The sequence below is a fragment of the Pelobates fuscus genome, chromosome 4 (assembly GCF_036172605.1).
Source record: "Pelobates fuscus isolate aPelFus1 chromosome 4, aPelFus1.pri, whole genome shotgun sequence".
In the NCBI taxonomy this organism is placed as follows: domain Eukaryota; kingdom Metazoa; phylum Chordata; class Amphibia; order Anura; family Pelobatidae; genus Pelobates; species Pelobates fuscus.
Window position 1 is genome coordinate 281,793,527 of NC_086320.1, and position 26,725 is coordinate 281,820,251.

Below are 26,725 nucleotides of genomic sequence, written 5' to 3' on the forward strand. Positions count from 1 at the left end.
CATTTGCAAGTGCAGTCTAAAAATTAACTCAAACGCAGTACATACAGTACATGAATTCACATGACGAAGGTCCATTTTGTACTGAAACGCACGTCGGGCAGGTTTACTTTATTTTGGACAATGGACTTTTGAGCACTTGAGGGTGTTTTTGTTTTTGTCACTTATGATCTGAATTTAGCAGCAGAAAGTTCATCTGATTTATATAGGGGGTAGATCTAACCAGGGTTGACAGGCTAGACCAGGGGTCCTCAAACTCCGGCCCCCCAGATGTTGCTGAACTACAACTCTCATGATTCTCTGGCTATCTATGTAATTCAAAGAATGATGGGAATTGTAGTTCAGCAACATCTGGGGGGCCAGAGTTTGAGGACTCGTGGGCTAGACTAACACAGGTATCCTGTAGATTGCCTTCATAGGTGACCGAGATAATTGTAGCCCTATAGCAAGTCTTCCATATCAGACCAGCATTTATAGGTACCCTTAAGGAAGATTTTTTTAGTCCTATTAGGTTGAGCCAATATAGATTTATCTATCTGGATAAGTTGGGTATTACCTCGCCTATAATAGGAGAGTTATTAGGGTGTATGAGACCCAATCCCACTGACAATATAGTAGATAATCCCCTACATTAGTGATCTTGAGTCTACAATTGGGACATGTTCATCTATCTAGATTGAAGACTTATTTTGTTTCCCTCTCCTGTTTTTTTGTTTTCTGTGTTTGCAGTTTGTTTAATTTTAGACTGATCTTGTGCAGAACATGACATTATCATATTGTTTGGAGTGACGAAGAAAAAAACACCTATTTGGTATCCTCATTGATGATGAGCTATTCCGCAGCAACTGTCTACCTTGTAACACTGCCTACATAGTACACAAATCCCTATACTGTAGAATTCAAGCAACAAATAGTAACACTTTAATGAGGGTGCTTAGTAATAATTGTTTTTATTTGTTTTAGTTTTGCTCAGGTTACTTTATATCATTGTTAGTGTTCAATTATGCCAGACTGAGTGTCTATGCTGGTGTCATAGATACTCTGGTATTACTTTTCTTTGAATAGTTATCAATTTGATTGGGTTAAGCCTTGACAGCGCTGGTGCCGTCTGGTTGCCTGTGATTCATGAGACTAGTACTGGTCTTTTTAGATCATTAGCTTTTTATTGTGATTCATACAGTATTGAAGCCTGTACTAAAACAGGATTATCGATAACTGAAACATTTTACTGTCTGCGTAGTGGGATAAATTGAAATATGAACGCGTGGCCTTAAAATTTACTCACCACTGCAAGCTATAGCATACTCACCAGGGGTGAATTTCTACTCTATTTACTTGCCAATGGCTAGTAGCAAGTACATTTTAAACCCTGATTTAATGTGCTGATATATAACAGTAAAGTATGAAATGTCCTTGTACCATAATTTCTAATAACAAGGCTTGTATAAAGGGACGGTCAGTTTGGATGCTCTTTAACTTCAAAAACATAAAACGGTACCATAACTAATGCAAAAGGACAGGTAGGGACCTAAATGGGTAACGAGGACATATCAACAATTCATTAGGATTTTCCGGGTCACACTTGACATACCGCCTATGTCTGCCATATAAACCGTAAATATTTTACAGATTTTTGAACAATGCCGTTATGGAGATAATAGTAAGTTTTGATAAGAATTATTATCATGTATTTATTTTTTCTATTTTTGCAGTTCTGCTCTGAATTAAATCAGCCATCCCTACCCAACATTCGTAAGTGGAAAGGAGTCAGAGGCTCTTGGAAGTGTGTCATATCCGAAAAGCCATCATCCTACCAAAACGAGGTACACAACGTCTTTATTTTTAGTTACAGTTTTGTTTTTGTTTTTTTAATTTAAAAAAAAAAAAGTTTAAGTCAGGGAAATCTCACTAGGAAGATGTTTTTAATTTGTTTTGGCACTTACCTCATTTTTTATTATCATTATTTACTGGCCAAGGACAGGTATCCGGTTGTTTGTTCAAAATCCTATAATGCAGTGCCAACTCTTAATGATCGAGCTGATATAAAGATAGTGTGTGCCTGTATCTGGAAATAGTTTTCTTTTTAATTGTTATTATGTGTTTTGTGATTTTGAAATTCAGTTATGGGTGTAGAATTATTAGTATTTCTTTAAAACCCTGCTTGGAAGAAACAGGTCAGTCGAGATTAGATTGCACTACAATTGGTAAAAAGGTGAGCATAGCTAATAACAATACAACAGAACTTAGTAAGTATTTACACTATACTATACCTTTTTAGCCTTTTACGTTTTTAGTTGTGTGTGCAGATTTTGAATGCTTTCAGCATTTCCCACCTCCCATCATTGCATTTATCCCTCAACTTATGGAGACATTATTCTCTGTGGGACTGTAACATCATTTGTTTAAAGCAGACAGGCAGCAGTTCTGACTGTTAAAATAGTCTGGAGTGGTGATGACCACATTAGTAAAATGAGAATAAAGTTGTTGTTGTTGTTATATTATGCAACCCGAGCTCTGCCCACCTTTTAGTTCATGGGTGCCCACAGTATAAGAATATAGATACAAAGTCCCAAAACATTCTTCTTTACGGTTTCATTTAAAAAATATTCCATTCTTTTGCTGTAGAACAGTATACTGGCACATAGACTCTCATACACACTTATGAAAGACTCCACACACTGTAATCATGATGAAGAAAAATATTTGTAAATTGATTAGCAACAGTTTGAGCATCTGATTTTGGACATTGTATCTAAATTCTTACATATCAGTGAACACAGGAGTGGACCACCCTGTTAAACCCTGCAGGAGGATTTGCTTTATATTGTCACGGCTTCGGGTGTGACATTCATTGGAAATACACTTACCTTCACATAAGGCATGTGATTTTTCTTCCACATTAGTATTTTTGTTTTTGTCCACACAGGGAGCATGTGTCCCATCTGGAAATTTGTTTTTTTTTAAATTTAAATGGTCACTTTTTCCAGTGCCAAAACTCACGCGGTGTGCCCTATCCAATGCTTTTCATAGAGAACCCTTAGGGGTGAGATGTGCATGTGCGGCAAGTGGACGTCCAATCAAATGCTTCTCATAAGGAAGTATTGAATCCAATGCATACCTATGAGCTGCATTTGATGACATTTGACATCCTCATGGAGTAGAATGTCGCACGAACAAGTCAGACTTGGTTGTTGCAGCGCAAGTGCCTGTATTAGCTGTCAGGAAGAGGCGTGTTTAAGCCTTTTTTTTTTAGAGTGAAGGGCTGAAATGATAGGGTCCCTGCACCCTGACCACTTCATTGAGATTACGGTAAGTGGTTTGGTTCTGTTTATAGGTTATTATAAAAAAGTGTGTGCTTTATATAGAATTGGACTTGTAATATTTATATGGAAATGTTTTATGATATTTAATTTTAAAATGTCTAATTTTCTTTCCACAATCCCCAGTTAAATGAAAAATATCCTATTTTTAATTGGTCTTTGATTATTTAAAGAAGGAAAAGTTCAACAACTCTGGTGGATTTCTGTAGCAGCTCTAGTACCTCATACTATTCTGTTATTTGTATAAACAGCTCTAGTACCTCATACTATTCTGTTATTTATATAAACAGCTCTAGTACCTCATACTATTCTGTTATTTGTATAAACAGCTCTAGTACCTCATACTATTCTGTTATTTATATAAACAGCTCTAGTACCTCATACTATTCTGTTATTTGTATAAACAGCTCTAGTACCTCATACTATTCTGTTATTTGTATAAACAGCTCTAGTACCTCATACTATTCTGTTATTTGTATAAACAGCTCTAGTACCTCATACTATTCTGTTATTTATATAAACAGCTCTAGTACCTCATACTATTCTGTTATTTATATAAACAGCTCTAGTACCTCATACTATTCTGTTATTTGTATAAACAGCTCTAGTACCTCATACTATTCTGTTATTTATATAAACAGCTCTAGTACCTCATACTATTCTGTTATTTATATAAACAGCTCTAGTACCTCATACTATTCTGTTATTTGCATAAACAGCTCTAGTACCTCATACTATTCTGTTATTTGCATAAACAGCTCTAGTACCTCATACTATTCTGTTATTTATATAAACAGCTCTAGTACCTCATACTATTCTGTTATTTATATAAACAGCTCTAGTACCTCATACTATTCTGTTATTTGTATAAACAGCTCTAGTACCTCATACTATTCTGTTATTTATATAAACAGCTCTAGTACCTCATACTATTCTGTTATTTATATTAACAGCTCTAGTACCTCATACTATTCTGTTATTTGTATAAACAGCTCTAGTATCTCATACTATTCTGTTATTTGTATAAACAGCTCTAGTACCTCATACTATTCTGTTATTTGTATAAACAGCTCTAGTACCTCATACTATTCTGTTATTTATATAAACAGCTCTAGTACCTCATACTATTCTGTTATTTATATAAACAGCTCTAGTACCTCATACTATGCTGTTATTTATATAAACAGCTCTAGTACCTCATACTATTCTGTTATTTATATAAACCGCTCTAGTACCTCATACTATTCTGTTATTTGTATAAACAGCTCTAGTACCTCATACTATTCTGTTATTTGTATAAACAGCTCTAGTACCTCATACTATTCTGTTATTTGTATAAACAGCTCTAGTACCTCATACTATTCTGTTATTTGTATAAACAGCTCTAGTACCTCATACTATTCTGTTATTTATATAAACAGCTCTAGTACCTCATACTATTCTGTTATTTGTATAAACAGCTCTAGTACCTCATACTTTTCTGCTATTTGTATAAACAGCTCTAGTACCTCATACTATTTGGTTATTTGAATATAAGAAATTCCAAAATAGAATGTAATGATTATAAGTAGTAGTTTTGTTTAATTTATTTGATTTACGGATCTAAGTTGAAGCAAAAGTATACCGTTCTAGTGAGTGATTTAAGATTCATTGGCCTTGCTCAAGCTGTACATCGTTTGACATATTGTAAACTGTAGGAAGCGACAAAAGCTAAATGATATTCTACCACTCTGTTCCCTGTATAGTTACTATAGAAGTACTACACTCCTTCATTATTTTTAGGATGGAAATGAAATATCTGAAATTGTCAAGCCATGACAAACTGACAAATCCAGAAGGAAAATGTAGATATATTTTAAAGTCAATGTGAGGTAAAGCAGATTGATGAAAAAAGAGAGAAGGTATTATATTGTACAAGAACTGTAAAATGAAAATTATTGTATTGATAATTACATTTTGTAATCACAGATAAGTTACTCATACTGCACTGAAATAGTTTATATCCATACTTAAAACCAGTTCACGCTCAGTGCAACAGCAAAGAACAAATTCTCGCTCAGCATTTATGTCTCTTTGCCTCATTTCTATTTCTGTGTATTTAATTACAGAATGATTTTGAAAAGACAGTGAATTTTTATGACCGTCTATTATCTGTAACTCCATTATTAATTTCCTGGGCCTGGTTTATCTCTCTCCCTATCAAGTTGAGATAACCATCATTTCTATAATGAAATAACATTTTATGCTTCGTTATTATGGCGTGTATGACAATGTGGGCCATAATACCATTGCTGAAGCTGAAATGGGGAGAATGCTGTGTTGCTTTTTTTGTAGAGTTGCAAAATATACAATTAAAAGGGTTAGCACAAACACTGTATGCATTTTGCATTGCACCCCAATCCAACTCTCTGAGAATAGTGGCCCCTAGTGGCAGAAATCTGTATTAATTGTTACCAATATAACATAGGCCATCAGTGCTATCAATCATGTTGACAGTAAAAGTTATTTCATTTGTATTCATTTTATATTTATTTTCCTCTGAGAGAACAGAGCTGAGGACTGCCCTGAGCCTCAGCAAATAGTAAACATCCTCGGTAGTTTTCCTCTTTTAATCTGCTGTAGAGGAAACAGTAACATACAAAAATGGAAGGGGAAAACCGGTACAAGAAGGGACTTCCCAAGTTGGGGCTTACCTCTATTTTGATGCATTATATAGGTTATGCATTACATATTTATATATAAATATTAAGAAATCATGCCTGTGACGAACCAGTGTCTACAGGGTTTGCTAAATTTGCATTAGAACCGAGAGTAGGTAAAACTACGGTGCAATCACAAAGTTATGAGGGGGGATTTGGGAATCGTAACATGGCATACCTATGTGACGTATTTGACTTGTTTAATTAGATACAGCAAGTTATTGGCAAATTGTAACAAGGTAACAGAGTGAGGAAGGCTGTGGCAGGAGACCTCCCAACACCATTACCATATGCAAGTAGCAAAGGCTGCCAATTTAAAGGGACACTCATCGCCAAACCTCATCATATCTTTGAAGTGGTTATTGTGTCTGGAATCCACTGGTGCTATCCTACTGTTCAGTGTTAAACCGGTTTCAAATGATCTTTTGCAGACTAGCTCGCTCTGCTGCTCAGACTAATGCTTTCATATCAACCCAAGCAGTAACAGGTGCCAGAGAAAGGCAGAGAGCGTCAGCTGAGCACTCTCCGTCTATCACTCTTACCCAGCGCTGTTATGAGTTGATATGAGTAAAATGTAACTTCTTTCTATTGAACCCTCCAGTAGGGGTTGAGCTGCAGGCACCCACATTTAGTGTGAAACCATTCAACATTTGTTTAATATTGAACCATGAGCCAGTGCCAATGGCCTGAAGGCACAATAACCACTTCAATGAAATGCAGTGGCTGTGGTGTTTATAATGTCCCTTTAATACACAGCTGGGTATTCATTAGCTTGTAGCAAGAGAATGATTTAAGGGCTAGCTGCGCAAAATCCCAAAAGAGTACCTTTTATTTTATTTCCTGTGATTTTTTAAATTATTGATAAGAACTTGAAACTTCAATTTGCAGCTCCCTTAATTAAATGGTCAATTTACATAAACTCTAGAAACTCATATACTCATTAGTGGCCCTGCTAGTTTGACTTTAAAATAGATGCACTCTGTGGATTTTCTGTTATGACCAGAGTAAATTGAAAAACTCTTCATCTTGCCACCCATTGTCAGTGTTACGCTCAAGTATTCCGCTTTCGTTTAGTACCAAAAGGACAGAGAGAGTGTTAATATGTCTCTATAGTAAACATTCTATTTCACTAAACTCCGAGACTGCATCATTTCCAGGCTCTGTCTGCTCAGCACATTAAATCTGCCCGATTTCTTTCTTTCATCAGCAATGCAATGGGGGAATTAGAGCCAATGAGATGGCCAAATAAAAAGCTTTTACTTGCAATTAATTGCATATAACTTGCATGGGAAGACAAAGGCTTACAGTAATGCTATTTCAAGCAGTCATCATTTATGAGATAGAATGCAATTTATAAGTTGTTGATGCTGAGTTGACTGGAAGCTGCTTTACCACTAATACCAGTTTAATGGGATCGTATTGATCATACCAGTGTGTCGTTTCAAGATTTGGCACTGGTATTTTATGGTTTCCTATAATAGCTTATAGCCGTGCAAGTGTGGTAATAATCAGATCGTAGGGACAAACAAAGCTTTGCCAAGATCATAAATGTAAGTTAAGGTAGATCCACAACATTTATGGGTTTAAAATAAGTGCAAAGCTGTACGATAACCACTCAAAGTGCTGATATCATGGCTGCCTGTGTTTCAGTTAGATCACAGATACTGCATACCTCCCAATAGTCCAGAAATATGTCAGTCCAGTCCCAATTTAGGAGAAACATTCGAGGTTATGTTTCCCTTGTGACCTGTTTCACACTGATCTGATCTGGTGTACCTGCCTTGCCACGTAAATAATGATGTATATTGTGTACCTGGCCCACCTTAAAGGGACACTCCAGACCCCTAAAGCACTTTAGCTTGCTAAAAAGCTTCAGGTGTCGAGTGTCCTATTTTTTTCATTTTGCAGAAAATGCAGATTTCAGTCGAAACTGAAGAAAATCTAACATGTTTAGTTGAAGACGAAAAATGGATGTGATTTTTTTTTTTTTGTCTATTTATTTTAGAAAGCTGAATATTCTGGATTTCTCTGGGACACGTCAGCTGGAATTGAACTAAAGAATGTAATTTTACAAGAAAACCAACAAACTAATGGCAGCAGCAAGAATATATATCCATATCCCTACATTGCACATTTCAAGGTAATTCATTATTTTACTGTGTTGCATCACTTTAAACATTTAATGTGCAGGAAATAGAATTGATGGCCCAGAAACTTCATGGAACTTTCCCTGATAAGGCAACCAAATGTTGATAATTACCCTCTTACTCTGCACCTCCAGCAAGTCCTCTATATTAACATGATAATAGTTTGATATTTAATTCTTAGTATTTCTAAAATCAAGGTGTGCATCAGCCCCACAAAATAAAAAAAAACATTATTCCGATGTTTAGTACTAAAAAATAAATAAATAAAAGCCTCGATTTGGAAAATTAAAACATTTGCTAATTCCCACTACCTTGGAGTCCCATCTCAACATCCTTTGCACTGGTGCACACACCACACTGCTAATCTTCAACCCATATATCTGAGAGCTGGGAATTTCAACTTTACAACATTCCTGGGGATCACGGCTGTGCTCTGACTTAGAGTTCTAAACCACACACTTCCTTTCTCGACCTTGCCTCCCCAGCCTAGGGCTAAATAAAAATATTACTTGCCTGCCCGGCATCTGGAACAAGGCATGTCCTGGGCATTGGACGATATGAATTCCTCATCCCTGTTATATATTTTCTTCGTATTGACTGTGTGTGTTGATTAAGATGGTATTGGCGGTATGTTGTATGATGTTCTGTTTATGTTTTATACATATTTTTTTTAAAGATATGCATAATATTTATTTACATTATATTTCCTCCTCGACAAAATTGATCCTCTGTTCATCTTCACACAGAACCATTTTTATCTTTCCTTTTCAGGTCGGAACAAATGAAGTAACACTGGTGAATATTCACTTGTCCCCTAACCTTGGGGAAGCCGGAAAGCACCAGAGTGACGGCCACAAATTGGCAACCTTTGGCAAAACACTGCAGGAAACCCTGAAAGGTATGCAAAGCAGCATAAGCTTGAAGTAGGAACATGACCCAGCCTGCCATTAATAGCCATTCCAAGAATGCTTCCTGGTAACCTGCAGAAAGCATGTTTATCGCACAACCTTCTAGCTTCGTGCTGGCAATCAATCACTGGGCACCTTGCTGTCTTTTAGACATGCTACACTAACTGTATCTGATTGATGGGTCCATGCATTAGTTCAGCTCTCAAGGACGAGCAAAATACAAAGTGGATACAAGAAACAATCTTTAGTGCAGTGGTTTAAATATTATTTCTATATAAATATAGATTTTTACTAATGCACTGATGCATACATTAGATATTTCTGAACTACACTCCCATGATGCCCAGCGAGCCTTAGCAAAATGGAGCAATCACCATGGAGATTATATGTGGCGGGAGGTTTATAATGAGAAAACAGGTGCTATTTTCATTGCAAAGAGCTAAATACTGAGATAGTATGTTGGTTTCCATGGAGACTGCTCCTAGAGTTTAGCACTTAGCCCCACTACAGCGTCAATTGTGTCCTTGATAAATCTCCCCCATGGTTGGGTGGTAACAGGAACAATTTAGGAGTGTTTTTTCTGTTGTGCTATTTTAATGAGCATTATTTTGTGCTGAGAATCTTCCATTAACATTATTGACCATTGTGTTTAACTAATGAAATTACCATTATTTTAATTGACTGAATGAGGTAGGTATAGAAGAGAGGAGAGGAATGAGAAGGAATATTTTCAGCTGGGCTGGTATATTATAATTCTCCAATACTTATTCAGACTATTTATCCTCTATGTCTGACATGATTTGTGACTTTAAACTGCAGTGCTGTCTCTTATATCTGCAGAGTGACATTTCAGAAATAGATCCCTGGAATTTCTTATGCAACATTAGGAGGTATAAACAAGGCTTAAACCCCAGACGCAGGATCCTAAAACCCAAAACTGTATTACTGACACTCAACTTTTGGTGCCTTTATAACCCCCATCTTTATAAAATCAATCAATTTTGTATGTCAAAAAAAAATTAAAAATAAAATAAGTGCTGACTGGAGCTCCCATTATCAATAAACTTTTGGACCAATTTACGAGTTCTGACCGGTGTCTGGAGCTGAGGAGCGATAACACACATTAAAGGACCACTCTAGGCACCCAGACCACTTCAGCTTAATGAAGTGGTCTGGGTGCCAGGTCCAGCTAGCTTTTACCCTTTTTTTAATAAACATAGCAGTTTCAGAGAAACTGCTATGTTTATACTGAGGGTTAAGCCAGCCTCCAGAGCCTCTAGTGGCTGTCTCATTGACAGCCGCTAGAGGCGCTTGCGTGCTTCTCACTGTGAAAATCAAACAGAGTCAGGCAGACAGGAATTACCCTCTACTCACTGACAGGGAACACCCACGACATGGCCTTGATTCACATCTTTTCGCAAAACGCCAGAGGGCTCAACACCCCAGAAAAGAGTTCTATGGCTTTAACAGATTTCCATAGACACAAGGCGGAGATTGTCTATGTACAGGAAACTCACTTCCGCAAGGACTCTTCCCCATCACTGCAAAATCGCAGATACCCAAGCGGCTATTTCAGCAACTATACAGGGGCAAAAGCCATTGAACTGGGGATATTGATAGGTTGCCAAGTTCCCTTTAAGTATAGCAAGCAACAGGTCAATGACGCTGGCCGGTATATATTTGTTAATAGGACAATAGGAAACACGCAGGTCACACTTGCCAATATTTATCTCCCGAACAAGAAACAATGTCAAGCCCTAAAAATTTTTTTAAACAAACTGTCCACAATCCAAAAGGGTATACTTATTGTCGGGGGGGACCTGAACATTACATTAGAAGGTGACTTAGACACGACCTCCCCCTACACAACTTTATGATTGTTGGAGAACCTTGCATCCCAATAGCAGGGATTATTTTTACTTCTATCCACCGACAGGTACTTACACACACATAGACATGGTGTTAACAACAAAAAATTCCTCCATCTAATCAAATCCTCCAGGTATGGAGTGATCACATGGTCAGACCATGCACCACTTGTTTCGACTTACCCTCCCTCAGTGGAAACTAAATAACCTCCTACATAACAACGATAACACCATCAGAAGGATTTAGATAGACTGGAGGACTGGCACTCAAATGGCAGATGAAATTTAATGTTGAAAAATGCAAAGTTATGCACTTTGGCGTAAAGAATACACAAGCAACGTATACCTTTAATGGAAGTGAATTAGGGATAACAACACACGAAAAGGACTTGGGAATTGTTATAGACAACAAACTATGCAACAATGTGCAATGTCAATCAGCAGTGGCCAAGGCCAGTAAGGTATTGTCATGCATGAAAAAGGGCATTCATTCTCGGGACGAGAATATAATTTTGCTTCTCTATAAATCACTGGTAAGACCACATATTGAATATGCTGTGCAATTTTGGGCACCTGTTCTAAAGAAGGATATCATGGCACTAGAAAAAGTGCAGAGGCGGGCTACAAAATTAATAAAAGAAATGGAACATATCAGCTATGAAGAAAGGTTAACAAATTTAAACCTATTTAGTTTAGAAAAACGTCGCCTGAGAGGGGATATGATAACATTATACAAATATATTCGGGGCCAATACAAACCATTGTGTGGAAATCTATTCACAAACCGGACTTTACATAGGACACGAGGCCATGCGTTTAGACTGGAAGAAAGAAGATTTCGTCTAAGGCAAAGGAAAGGTTTTTTTACTGTAAGAACAATCAGGATGTGGAATTCTCTGCCTGAAGAAGTGGTTTTATCAGAGTCCATACAGATGTTCAAACAGCTACTAGATGCATACTTGCAAAGACAGAATATTCAAGGATATAATCTTTCAATGTAGGGTAATAACTGCTTGATTCAAGGATAAATCTGACTGCCATTCTGGGGTCAAGAAGGAATTTTTTGTCCTAGCTTGTTGCAAAATTGTGCTTCAAACTGGGTTTTTTTGTTTTTTTTTGCCTTTTGGATCAACAGCAAAAAACAGGTGTGAGGAAGGCTGAACTTGATGGACGCAAGTCTCTTTTCAGCTATGTAACTATGTAACTATGTAACCATAAAAAAGTTGCAGGAGACTGCCCAGAGATATTTCGAGGAAAACACACATCCAGACACTACACCCACTAGTGTACTAAGTGTACTAAGGGGAAATATAATTAAAATGACCTAAATCCTGAAACATAAGAGAGATACACACATCCGACAGCTAACTCAAGACATTAGGACACTTGAAGGCCAAAATAGTAGTGATCAATCCTTAGCAACTTACAAAACTTTGACACCCAAAAGATCAGAACTAACCATGCTGCTACAACTACACACAAAACGCAAACTCCATTTAACTAGCATATATATTACTCACAGGGAGGGAAAAGCGGACGCCTACTAGCCCAATCCCTATGACAAGAATGACAGACGACCTTCATATCCTCTATTAAATGCCGTGACGGCTTCCAGACCTGTCTAATGCCAGATATCATGAAAGCCTTCCAACCATTCTACAGTGAGCTATACAACCTGAATGACATGCCACCCTCGTTGGAGGAAGTCCAGGACTTTCTTTGGACAAAGATAAACACTATACCACATAACATGATAGACTTTCTATATAGTCCCATATCACCTGACGAATTCCGTCAAACGATCAGACACATCCCAATAGGCAAAAGCCCAGGACTAGATTGATTCACGGGCAAGTATTGCAAGATCATGGCTCCGGGCCTAGCCCAACCGTTTCTTAAAGCCTAACTCCATAACCTCGTCCCTCGTGCTGCCCACATCGGTGTTAGAAGCAACCATAGCCTTAATTCCAACACCAGGCAAAGATCTCATGAATTGTGGCAGTTACAGGACGATTTAGCTCATTAATGTAGATATCAAAATATCTACAAAAATCCTGGCCACTAGATTGAAACTTCTACTCCCTGAGCTTATCCACCCTGACCAGTCAGGCTTCGTGCCAGGGAGGAAAGCAAAGAACAATACCACCAAAAAATAAACCTAATGCATTGGGCATGCACGAACGCGAAGCCGAGCGCCCTGTTAGCCATCGACGCCGAATAGGCGTTTGATAGGTTAGACTGGTCCTTAATGACAGAAACGATACAACACTTGTGCTTTGGGCCGTGGTGACTTGATTGGTTGGGAGCCATCTACTCGTCGCCCACTGCCCGACTGCATATCAATGGCCAAACCGGTTAATATAACAAATGGCACGCGGCAGGGATGCCCCCTATCCCCCCTTATATTCATTCTGGTCCTGGAGCCTTTCCTACAGGGACTTAGGGACAAACGGATGATCCAAGGCTTTAAAATCAAAGGGGAGAAATAAAAAATATCTGCATTTTCAGATGATCTCCTTTTTACGGTATCTGACCCGCTCCACATTCTACCACACATCCTGGAAGAAATTGAAATCTATGGAAGGTTATCCAACTTTCGGGCCAATCTCACAAAGTGCAAGTTACTTCCCTTGCACACAACATCAGACATAGACACACAACTGCAGCAGAATTTTCACTTCACCTGGTCCGCCACCTCTATTAAATATTTAGGTGTACACCTACCGAATAGGACTAATCAATTATATGATCTGAACTTTCCCCCACTAATAGCAGCCATATCTAAGGATATGAAAACTTGGCATAAACCGTGTTATGGCTGGCTTTGTCGCGCATTTTATATGCATTGCGATCCCCATAGTACTCCCCAAGAAATTCTTCGACATGGTTAGGGCGATGGTCACGTAATTTTTATGGTCGTACTCGCATCCCCGACTGGCAAACTCTCTCCTCACCAAATCCTGTGACGGTGGGGGGTGTAGGACTCCCTTACATAGACACATATCACAAAGTTATTCATCTCGCTAGGATCTATGGATGGACTAACGCAAGCACGACCCACCAGTGGGTGCAAATAGAAGCATCCTTCTTTGAAACTCCCATCCTGACAATACCATGGCACAAGTCGGGCCAAATTTTCCTACGAAATAAACACAACCCAACCATTGCAACCACGCTCAGAGTATAGACAAACATTACGCGGATGCAGGATCTATCCCCATACCCCTCCCCACTCTATCCGCTCACTCACAACCCCCTCCTACAAGCAGGTTCCTCCGGTAAGCCATATCAGCTGAGCCCCGATAAGCCCCTCAGACTCCAGTACATGGTGCAAGACCACAAATTAGTACCTCAGAGCACTCTCTTCTCAAAGAAATCACCTACAGGCATGCAACACCTCTACTATACACAGAGAGCTCACTTTATCAGGAGTTTGAAGCTCCTACCGGATGGAGATAGGGACCTTACAGCTTTCAAGCAGCTGTGCATCTCACGCAGCTTAAAGTGAAAGACACTCTCCACTATGTACACAACGCTACAAAAAGCACATTCCCCTGAGCCCCCAGGGTTCACCGGGAAACGGGCAGACGAATTCCATGTAGACATCACACCTGACCAGTGGCAGAAGATATTCCTTAGAGTACACAAGATATCTACGAATCTCATTACACAAGAAAGTAATTACAAACGGCTCACTCACTGGCATTACACGCCAGCGAAAATACACAAAATACATAAGGACACCACAGATGCGTGCTGGAGATGCCAATAACCAGATGCACACTCTGCACACATCTGGTGGCAATGCCCTACAATTACAAAATACTGTAAACAAATTTACACACTGGTACAGACAATCACGGCAACACAGTTTCCTTTTTCTCCGACTCACCTCCCTTTTCTCTTACCCTCCCGCCCACCCCCACCCCCAACAGCGAGGACAGGGATAGACCTGGCTACCCACTTACTTATGGCAGCAAACCAACTCATTCCAGTCCATTGGAAACAGATAGAACCCCCGTCCATTAGGGAATGGATCAAAAGGGTAGAGGGTGTAAGACACATAGAGGAAATCACTTACGCCAAGTCCGAAAATTACACAAAATTCACGCACATTTGAGCACCATGGAACACTTTTATACTAGCAGAAACCATTCTCACTAAGCGGCAGACATTTCCGGACCGCATGCACTATCACTCAGACGTAGATGATAAAGGCGAGAGAGCCAACTCTCGAATATCCCACATCTCAGGTTCTCAGAAAACACCACACCCTGAGGTAGACAATACAGCTATTGATACAACATAATCCATACCGGTGACCATAACACACTGCTGCGATGACTCGACATTCCTCATTGTAATGAACTACACATACGCCAAAAAGTACGATGCCGAATATACACTATGATTTTACCTTATCTTTGAACCCCAAATGTTGAACTGTTAACACAAATATGTTCTAGTGACAAATGGTATACGTATTGCTTATTACAAAAGACTTTGTCAGATGCGAACTTTGATACTGTAGAAAAACACTAACACTATTTGCGAGACTGTTATTCTGTAAAATCGTCATTTGAGATCTTTTGCTATATTGAACAGAATGTTAATGTGAACACTTTGGAAAACCAAATAAAAATATTAATAAAAAAAAAACACATATCTGTCTTGATACTGTTAAGACGTCTGGGTCATGTAAATGGTTAGGAAGCCTTCAGTAATGTGTAGACATATTGTGACTAACATTTATAGAGCTGACATGATAGGTCAATTAATTAATGCACTGACTGTTCAAACCTTACAGTTCCGTGTTTCATTCCCAGCAGGATCACCTCAGCTTTTTATCCCTGCAAACTGTGAAATAAGTACAATTGAGCTGGATAATAGTAATAATGTTTGTTCCACAGGAAAAAACTAAATCTCAAAGTATCCTTCCTGATGAAACATTGATTATTATATAAGGGAGTTCCCAGCTATGTTTATATACCATCTGTTGGTCGGTTTGAAGAGAATGCATACAAACTTTGTACTATTCTTACAAGTTACACATTTTGGCAAATTTGTTTCCTTTACAAATTGGGGGCATGCCAGCCATTCACTTTACAAAAAAAGTGATATAAATACTGAAATCAAGTAATGAGACTTTCTCTTCGTATTGCTATTCCTGCTGTTCCTCCCCAGGAGTTTCCTTCCTTGGTAAGGGGATTGATAATAACTTGGCAGCACATGTAGGAATGCACTACATTCCCAAACGTGGAAATAAAACGTATAATAATGATAACAAAGTTAAAATAATAAAATATACATTCAGATTACTCTGGTTTCCAAGTACGTCCTGGGGATGGTACCTTAGCCCAACATCCAGGGGTTGTTACTATCACCCAATTTAATGGTACTCATTTTATCTACCTTGAAAGGATGAAGGGCTGAGTCAACCCTGCCAGGATTTGAACCTACGACCCAAGGGTTACAACAGATTCTGCTGATGCATTAGCCCACTGAGCTATTTCTTCATAATAATGCAGGTTTTTATATCATTCAGCCAGAGATCTGAAGATGGAAGATGATATATTACTTTGGAGCCAATGGCTCATTCTAACAGTGAAATAAAAGTTAGCTTGCTCTTTTTTTGGGGGGTGGGCGGGTTCAGTTTTTTTGTAACACTCTCCTCTTTTGTTTTGTTTTTTTATTGCATATGCATCAAAGGCTAGGTTGCTCTTGCATTTGATGTAAATATTCCATCCTGCCTGGAAATGTACATGGGTGTGAAAAAAAATCATGATAAAATGGTGCCCAGCAAAATGCTTGCACAAGGTGTCTTGTGAAAATGGTAGCACCAGAGTTCTACATACGTCTGCTGCAATAGGCACAATAATAATTACTGATGTGAGTGATACAAGGAAAATGTATCAACAAAAAATGTGTTTCTTGTATAAAAACTTTGGAAGTTCTTTCAAAGATTTTAGTTGCTTTCCTAATAAATAATGCTTTATGTCTGTGAATTTTGCATAACGGCCATTTCAGTTATTCAAGTTTGACAGATTAATAGGCTTATTCACCTTCGAAGCAAAATTGACATCTCCATCTAACTCTTTCCCGTGACCAGTTAATTGTTAATTTCATCACTTGTTTATTTCATCACTAATACCTGCTGAAAGTTAGTTTTTTTGTGGGGAAGGGGGATCACAGAAAAATAGTCAGTTTCCCATACTCGGTGTGTCTATCCTACCACCATAGACAGGGCCGGCCTTAGGCCTTTGGGCGCCCTGTTGCGAAAAATCTTCACAGCGCCACCCCATCTTGTCCCCCCCTCCCCCACTCCTTCTCCCCCCTCCTTCCCCCTTCCCACACACCCTGTCACACACACACACACACACAGGCAGACAGCCATACACACACACACACAAAAACACACGCAGGCAGTCACACACAGACAGCCACACACAAACACACACACACACAGACATAGAATGTGACGGCAGATAAGAACCATTCGGCCCATCTAGTCTGCCCAGTCAGTCACACATAGGCAGTCACACACACACACACACACAGGCAGACAGTCACACACAGACAGCCACACACAAACACACAGGCAGACAGCCAAACACACAGAGGCAGACAGCCACACACACACACGCGCACAAGTGGTTTTTTTTTGGTGTTTTTTAACCCCTGCTGTGACATTCCGTGTATTAGACGACCCCCAATTTTAGACAAAAAAAAAAAACTATCAAAAAAACAACATAGTCTTATACATGGAAAAATACGGTATTTATATTCTCCTTCATCCTCTGAGTGTATCGATCTCACTGTATGTACCATAACTGAGTTTGTAGAAGTCATAGTTTCAAATTATAAACATGTCCTTGTTTCCATGGATTGTTTTGTCTGTTTTATCACTTGGTTTCAGCTACATCCCCTGAATGCAATGTCCAACCATGTATGCCCTAGCTACGTTAATGAGAAGTTATTTGGTATTTTGGTCACATTAGAGGCAAAGTATTATCTATAGTCTTTGATACTCCTGATACTGTCCCATTATACTGTATTACGTGTGCAAATATAGCTCACTCTACCCCTGTCTATGGTGTGCACACCATAAAAGTATGGCTTAGAATAAAATAATTTGCATTCCACCACATGTGAAGTGAATCTCTAATTCTTAATCATAGTAAACATAGTGTGCTCCAGATACTGTGGAATGCAACTACCATTATTCTCAGCAGTGCTACCTTGATAACAGTTGTAATTTTCAGTATCTGGAGTGCAAGAAATGAATATGAAAACTCCTTAATTTCTTTAAAGGTCCACTATAGGCACCCAGACCACTTCAGCTCAATGAAGTGGTCTGGGTGCCAGGTCCCCCTAGTTCTAAACCTGCAGCTGAAAACGTAGCAGTTTCAGAGAAGCTGCTATGTTTACACTGCGGGGTTAATCCAGCCTCTGCAAGCAAACTGTACAACACAAGAAGGAAATACAGTACATGGTGCCACAATCACAAAATATGAGGTGGTTATAGTTACCAAAACGTAGAGTTAAGGATCAAACTCACATGAAAAAGAGAAACAGAGTGCAAACTTGAATACATACAAAATATAAAAAAAAATGAAGTAGGAACACTCACAAAGTGATGGCACAATTTAAATGAATCTCTCCCTGACAGCCACTAGAGGCCACTTCCGCGATTTACACGGAGTAAATTGCACTTATTTGACGCTGGATGTTATCACGGAGTCCAGTGTCAAAAAAGATCCCCATAGGAAAGCATTGAGTAATGCTTTCCTATGGGCAGGTTTGAATGTGTGCGCCTCTGCTCGCGCATGCGCATTTGGCTCCACTTGGGAGCTGACGTTGATGGAGGAGAGGTCACCAGTGCCGAGGGAGCCCAGCACTGGATTAAGGAAAGCAAAGAAATTGTTCATTAACCCTTTATTTGCCGGTGTCTAGGGCTCTATAGCGTTAGGAATACATATTTGTATACCTAACGCAATAGTGCTCCCTTAACTCCAAGCCTTGCTCTAATCATTTACTGTAACTTCCATAAATCCTAGCCTTAATGGTACACTCCACTGTTCAAATAAAAACATCACTGTTTAGTTGATACACCCCAAATAATACATGTAAATTTAATTATGCTTTTTTTTTTTTTTATTGGGGGTATATTTTAAAATAGTTTACAAAAGCTGCAGTTCTCTTGTCTGCAGTTTTTGCAAGCCCTCCCCTTTTAACCACTCCTAGACTTTATGTGTCTGTCCAATCACAGACTGCCCAATACAGCTCAGAAGTCTTTGCAAGGTAGATTCTCTTGACTCTTGAATTTAGCTCCACTTAACTAACCAAACCAGGAAGTAACCGGATCACTTGTCTGATTAACAGCCAGGGGGTTCTGACAAGGTTATTTTTTCTTCTATTAAAACCTGCACTTTTTGTAAAATGAAAAAAAAAGGACACACTTTTCACAAATAAAGCACTTCAGCAAGCTAAAGTGCTTTAAGGTCTGGAGAAACCATTTACCGGTAATTTCTAACTCCACAGTAATTCAAAATCTTCCACCCTAACAATGAGAATAGCTGTAGTCCACAGTACTATGAGTGTAGAAAGTACCATGATACCCTTTAAATCATTTTATCCCCTCGCCAAAACCTAAACTCCTAGAGATAGTCAAGCTAGTACCATCCACATGTAGTCGCAGTGCACAGTATGCAGTCCTAACCAATTAAATGGCTGTTAACTGATGCTGCGTTGAAAGAAATGCATTGCCAGGTCAAAGCTGACATTTCAAACATACCGTTGTGAACCATTGCACCATTCAGATGTCTTCATTTCAAAAGCATGCCATTAGAACTGGCTACTATATTCAGGGTATAAACACCTACATATGAAATACGGTATATCTGTCTCTCTCTCTCTTCCCTTGCACTCAGGCTATATAAATAAATTTAGTGCCGGATGCTATAAGCCAGGGTCTGTAAATACGAAAGTATCAGGAAGATAGCTTGCACTCACAGTCTTTCCAGGATTAAAATATCATACTTTATTGAAAATTAATTAAAAAGTGGATCAACGTTTCAGTCCCCTTTTGGGGCTGTCATCAGGATATATATATATATATATATATATATATATATATATATATAAAATCTAACTTCTGCAAAGACGGTATCGAGTATTTTACCTATCACAGTGTTTTTATTTCATTGTACATGTTTCCCAAGAGAATATCATCATGGTTCATACTTGTTGAAATCTACTAAAAACATAAATCACACAAAGAAATAGAGGTTTAGCGATAATAACATTAGGGCTAACATATGGTATTATTAAAATGCAGTGCATATTTAGTAAACAATTAATCAAGTACTGTGTAAAGCCCCCTGCGTAAGCCCATTAAATAACAAATAAATGCAGCCTCGTTTGTCTGCTTATAATTTTGAGCTTTGAAATATATAGCTTAGCCATTTCATCCTGTCATTTATTAAAAATATGCTCCAAGTAACTGAATTATGATTTATTTACTAATGATCTGGCATTGCTGGTGGAATTAAAAGGTTTGTTTTGTCTTGCTGCACCCAAGAGCTATCGGTTATATTACTAATAAAAATATATGTTATGAGAGGCACACATAACACGCCCGGGTGTAGATACATGGAATACCATTCTTGTTGAAGTAGGATAAGATAACAAAAAAAAAGGATCCAAGAATATTTGTAGAGAACAATCAAAGTCTGTGTGAGAATGCCATCTGAAGCTCTACGTTTTAGCTCTAAGATGTCACTTACATGTAAATGTCTGTGGTAAGCACTTAGCTTATATCTTAATCTCGAACCCACCATATTGTTTTCCAATAGATAATACGTTATTTAAATGTTCTTGTTTGTTTTCTAGTGGAGAAGGATGTGATCATTTTAGGAGGTTTTAGCCTCCCCCCAGATGTCGGTGACTTTGATTCGCTGCGTAAAGAGAAGTTTCAAAACCTACTTCCAGCAAGCACCTTCACCAACATCAGCACAAGTAACCCGCAGGGGAACAAGTCCCTCGACAACATCTGGGTCAGTAAGAGCTTAAGAAAAGTTTTCACAGGTAAGGATCTTGTTACAATGTAATGGTAGTATTGGTGTAATGTGTTTGGGATACATTTGCTGTGCATAATAACTACTTCCAGAAATGTTTTACTATAAAGTTCAGTTGGGTGCTATAGGGCAGTGTTTCCCAACCCAGTCCTCAAGGCACACCTACCAGTCCAGGATTTAAGGATTACCCAGTTTTGTCTAAGGTGTTTTTTCATTTTTTTCTAAAAACACCTTAGACAAAACTGGGTAATCCTTAAATCCTGGACTGGTAGGTGTGCCTTGAGGACTGGGTTGGGAAACACTGCTATAGGGAGACGTGTGCTTCAAGTTAACTTGGGTAATGATTATGTCTCTGGCAATGGGCCTGCCGCTCTCTAAGTAACACAGTGAATGCCAAGATTGCTGCAAATTATTAGTGCCTGGGCTATAACATTTGCATTTGGCTCACCAAGACCCTAAATAACCAAATTTTAAATAGGTTTGGTCCCCCTTGAAGAAAAAAAAAGGGAAATGGGAAGAAAAGATTGTAGAATACCTCTCAGCCCAATTTGCGTCTGGTTGAAGGACTGATAACCTGAAAAGGAGAAGATGGCATGATTATGCTTCTTCCTCTAATAAATGCAGTGGCAATCCTTAAGCACTCTCAAAGCACAACTAAGACACCCAGTGCTATATATGTATATGTAGATAACCTCATAAATGTAATTGGTACCCATATGTGGGATTGCCATATTTAAAGAGACACTATAGGCACCCAAACAACTTTAGCTTAGATAAGCAGTTTGGGTGTGTAGATCATGCATCTGAAATCTCACTGCTCAGTTCTCTGCCATTTAGGAGTTAAATCACTTTTGCTTATGTTTATGCAGCCACAGTCACACCTCACCTGGCTGTGACTGCCACAATCTGCATGAAAAAAGGTTTCATTTTCAATCAGATGTTAGCTTACTTTAAAAGTTTTTATCTCCTGCTCTGTAAATTGAACTTTAATCACACAGAGGAGACTACTGTATGGTCTAGGTGACTATTAACACATGAGATATGCAATACTAAATTAAACAGACTGTGCAATAAGGGAAATTTAAGCATTAGATCTCTCTTTACAAGAAGTGTATAGGAAGGCTGTGTAAGTCAAATGCAGGGAGGTGTGACTAGGGCTGCATAAACAAAGTTATTTATCTCATAAATGGCGGAGAATTGAGCAGTGAGACTGCAGGGGCAGAATCTATACTCTAAAACTGCTTAATTAGACTAAAGTTATTTTGGTTCATATAGTGTCCCTTTAAGAGTACCAAATTATGGATCAGTTTAGTAGATAGCTCCCTAATTTGGTATTCTTATGTAAAATTTAAAGGGACACTGTAGGCACCCAAACCATATCAGCGCATTAAAGTGGTCTGGGTGCACTGTTCCATGTATCTTAACACTACAGTGGTAATTATTCTAGTTTCTGAGATTAACTCCACCTCTAGTGGCTGTCTACCAGAATAGAGGGCTTTCTGGTGTGAAACAGACCTTTGGTCCGGTAGAGCGTGGGCGGAACCTGACCCAGTGTCGAGAGACATCGGCGCTGGATTCAGGTAGGTGACTGAAGAGGTTTTAACCCCATTCAGCGCTGCCGCGGGGGGTGAGGGAGGGGGCATGAGGGAGAGGGGCACTGTAGGAGACTCTAGTGCCAGGAAAACAACTTTGTTTTCCTAGCACTGTAGAATACCTTTAAGGATACCACATTAGGAATCTATCTACTTAACACAGCAGCTCCCTAATTTGGTTCCCTTAACCCCTTAAGGACAGGTGACGGACAAGGTCCGTCATCCAGGGGATACCCTTAATCACGGGTGACGGACCTCGTCCGTCACGCGGTACAATTAACCCCATATCGCGGGGTTAATGGTGCTCCGGTCTGCTTCTGCATTAGAGGCAGACCGGGAGCACCGGATCGGGCTGTCCCAGCTTATGTGCCCACTCTGACAGCATGTCAGAGCGAGCACATGTGCTCTGTATACTTACCTCCGCCTCCCTGCACTTCCGGGTTCAGTGTGAAGTGCAGGGAGACGGATCAGTGATGATCCTGCCCCCTGCTGTAAAAAAAAAAAAGTAAAATTAAAATCCCACCCCCCTTTACCCATTTTAATAAAAAAATTAACCCCTTCCCTGCCAATTGATCACTGACTACAGTGATCAATTGGCAGGGATTACATTTTAATATGATCTGATTTTTTTTTAACCCCTGAGGGTTAATTCTTTTTTTTTTTAACCCTCAGGGGTTAAATTTATTTTATTAATTAATTTAAATATTTTACAATTATAAATTTAGCTAGCTGGGGAGGGTGGAAGTTAATGGGGAATTGGGGGATTTAGTGTTAGGCTAACTAGGGATTAACGTTAAAAAAAGTTTTAAAATAAGCTTTAAAAAGTTAAAAAAAAAGTTAAAAAAAAGTTTTAATAACGTTTAAGTTAAAAATTAAAAATAAATAAACCCTTTACCCAGTCCAAATAAAAATTAACCCCTTCCCTGCCAGTCTATCACTGCCTACAGTGATCAAAATACAGATCACAGTATTATACTGTGATCTAATTTTTTTTTAACCCCTGACGATGAACTTTTATTTATTTTTTAGCCCTCAGGGGTTAAATTTATTTAATTAACTAATTTAAATATTGTACAATTAAATATTTTGCTAGCTGGGGTTGGTGGGAGTTATGGGAAAATGGGGAATTTACTGTTAGTGCTGCTTACTGCTAGTTAGGGGTTAACGGTAAAAGAAAAAGCTTAGAAAAATGTTAAATCTGTAAAAAAAAGTTTTATGAAAGTTTAGGAAACTTAAAAAAAATTAATAAGCAAAACAAAAGTTTAAAAAATAGTTTTAAAAAGTAAAAAAAGTTTTAAAAAGTAAAAAAATACATTTAATAACGCTCATTACCACTACACCTGGTACAAGCTAGCGGAAAAATGATCCCACGCTAAGGTTCAAAATATGCCTTTTGAAATACCCTGGGATGTCTTCTTTAAGAAATGGTATGGCTTTATGGGGTATTTGGATTATATAACCTGGTAAAATACTCTAAAATGGGACATGGGCACAGTGTAAAAATTAAAATGGAATGGCTGTGTCCCAAATGTGCCCCTCCGATGTCCACATATACCTGGCAAAGGTACATACGGGGGTATTTTTGTACTCAGCCGACATAGCTGAGCAACATATAAAGTATTATAGAGTGGTGGTACACATAAGGTTTGCAAAATATACTGTGCAAACTCACTTTGTGTGTCAAAAAGGCAGAAAAAACGCTTATTACCACTACACCTGGTACAAGCTAGCAGAAAAATTATCCCACGCCAAGGTTCAAAATATGCCTTTTGAAATACCCTGGGGTGTCTACTTTTAGAAATGGTAGGCCTTTGTGGGGTAGTTTGAATTTAAAACCTGCGAAGATCCTTGGAAATTGCACATAGGCCCAGCGTCAAAATTCAAAGTTCTGTAAAAGCTGATATGACTTGGGCTCCAATATGGCACTGTAGCTTCACAAAATAGTGCCAAAGACATTCATTCGGGATGTCTTTTTACTCAGAAGACTTAGCTGAGCATAATTTGGGGGGTTTGAACTTAGTGGCGCATATGAAATATACAAAATACCCAGCAAAAATGCAATCCGTATGTAAAAAATGCACAACATTTTTTTTTACCACATACTTTGGCATGTAATGGTAAAAAAATGGGGGCATGTTAAGGCACAATATGCACCTTATGAGATACCCTGGAGTGTCTACTTTTACAAATGGTAGGCCTTTGTGGGGTTTTTTTGAACAGTCAAACTGTTATAATACCCCAAATGGAAGCATAGGCTCATTAAATCCGTCTCTCAGAATTCTACTGTGAATACTGAAAAGGACAGGTCTCCTATATGGCACTGTAGCTTCACAAAATAGTGCCAACGACATACAATGGGGGTACCGTTGTACTCAGCAGAAGTAACTGAACACATAATAAAACTTTGTACAGGAATAGCACACACCAACTTTACAAAATACACATGAGAAGTTCTTTGTTATAAGTTTGTGTGCGAAAACCCCAAAAAAACACAATTTTACTCCAATATTTAGCAGAGGTTGGCGGTAAAATGGCTACGTAGAAAGTGTCAAAACAACCTTAGGTAAATAGCTTGTGGTGTCTACTTTATATAAATATATACTTTTGTGTGGCAATTTTGTTTTCTTTTATGGCAATTAAGCTTACAAGACAAACATACCAAATTCTAAAATCGCTCCACATTAAAAGTTTATTTTACTCCTTGTGCTTTGTGACCTGTAACTACCAAAAAAAACTTTAAATCCCAGACACATTATATATTCTGTAAATCAGAGCAACTAAATGAATTTATTTTTAATTACTTTCCGCAACCTGCACTAATTGTGCACACATTATTATTGCAAAAACTGTAAAAAAAAATCAAGATTTTTCATTTTTTTTTGCATTTTTCTGTATTTTTTTTAATAATAAATAAGCATTTATGTAAATATATGTTACATCAAATTAAAGCCCTTTCTGTCCTTTAAAAAACGGTATATAATATGCGTCGGTGCAATAAATTAGTAAAATGCAAATTGCAGTTGAACGCAAACAGCAAAAAATGCTTGTGTCATTAAGTGAAAGACAAGCTTCTGAAGCTGTGTCCTTAAGGGGTTAAATAAGGGTACCAATTATTGAATTTATAAATATGAACTAATAAATTAATTGTACATGGAAGAATTTCGGTCATCATTATTCCATTCTTTCAATGTGCCGTTCATATGTTCGGAATTCAGACGAATGACTGAAAGTGCCGATATTCTTCCTAATTGTGATTCTTCCAAAAACAAATAGATAGATAGATGCATAAATACATACATGCGAGATCAGCATGTATGTAAACATTGACCTTTAAATGGTGGGATTCCCACATCTAACTCTTTCTGTTTTGATTGCAGGTATATCTTTAGTTGTAAGAGAAGGCCTCACTAATCCGTGGATCCCAGATAACTGGTCCTGGGGTGGAGTGGCTTCGGAGCACTGCCCTGTACTAGCCGAATTCTACATTGACAAAGACTGCAATAGGAAAGAGGTCAATCCCAAGGCCAATGGAGTTACAGTAGAAAGGAATGATACAAATACAAAGCACGAAAGATGAAAACTCAAGGGATTTTTTCCCTTTTTTTGACTGTGAATCCTGAACCCAAAACTTTACGCTTTGCATACTTTAAATACTAATTTTTTGTTCCAAGTACCCTGCCACATCTCATGCTGTAAATGGATATTATATATAATGAAATGTGTTATATCAGCCACTGTCTAACTTTCCATCTCACCTTTGTGTGGAATGTTGCGGACATGGACAATATATAAAACATTGATATAGAACATATATGAGAAAAGGAAAATACTTAAAAATTTCTGTGAAACCATTTTTTTTTCCTTTTATTTTTAACTGATTCTTGTCAAGCAATGCAATAATCTAAGACTGTAAAAATGAGACCTTTAACACTGTCAGCAATTTTTTCTCAAATAAATTAATGAAATTACGTGAAGATTGTGAAGAGTTTTTTTAGATGCTTTTTCGTCTGTGCAGTTGTCTGATACATTACTCCTTTTTGCACAATCCATTAACAAAATAATAGATATCTAGAGAATGAGAACTTCTCTGGCAAACGTATAAACAGCGCAAACAAATA

General features: G+C 38.2%; 1 protein-coding gene across 1 annotated transcript in view; it reads left to right on the top strand.

Annotated features, from left to right (window-relative positions):
- EEPD1 (endonuclease/exonuclease/phosphatase family domain containing 1) overlaps window positions 1-26,576 on the top strand; it is a 124,630-nt gene extending 98,054 nt beyond the window's left edge. Inside the window, exons 3-7 of the mRNA XM_063452150.1 lie at window positions 1,710-1,820; window positions 8,022-8,156; window positions 8,935-9,061; window positions 20,831-21,025; window positions 25,985-26,576. Of these exons, the coding sequence (XP_063308220.1) occupies window positions 1,710-1,820; window positions 8,022-8,156; window positions 8,935-9,061; window positions 20,831-21,025; window positions 25,985-26,184 (768 nt within the window). The 3' untranslated portion in view covers window positions 26,185-26,576. The remainder of the gene's footprint in view (window positions 1-1,709; window positions 1,821-8,021; window positions 8,157-8,934; window positions 9,062-20,830; window positions 21,026-25,984) is intronic.
- Window positions 26,577-26,725: the final 149 nt, after the last annotated feature.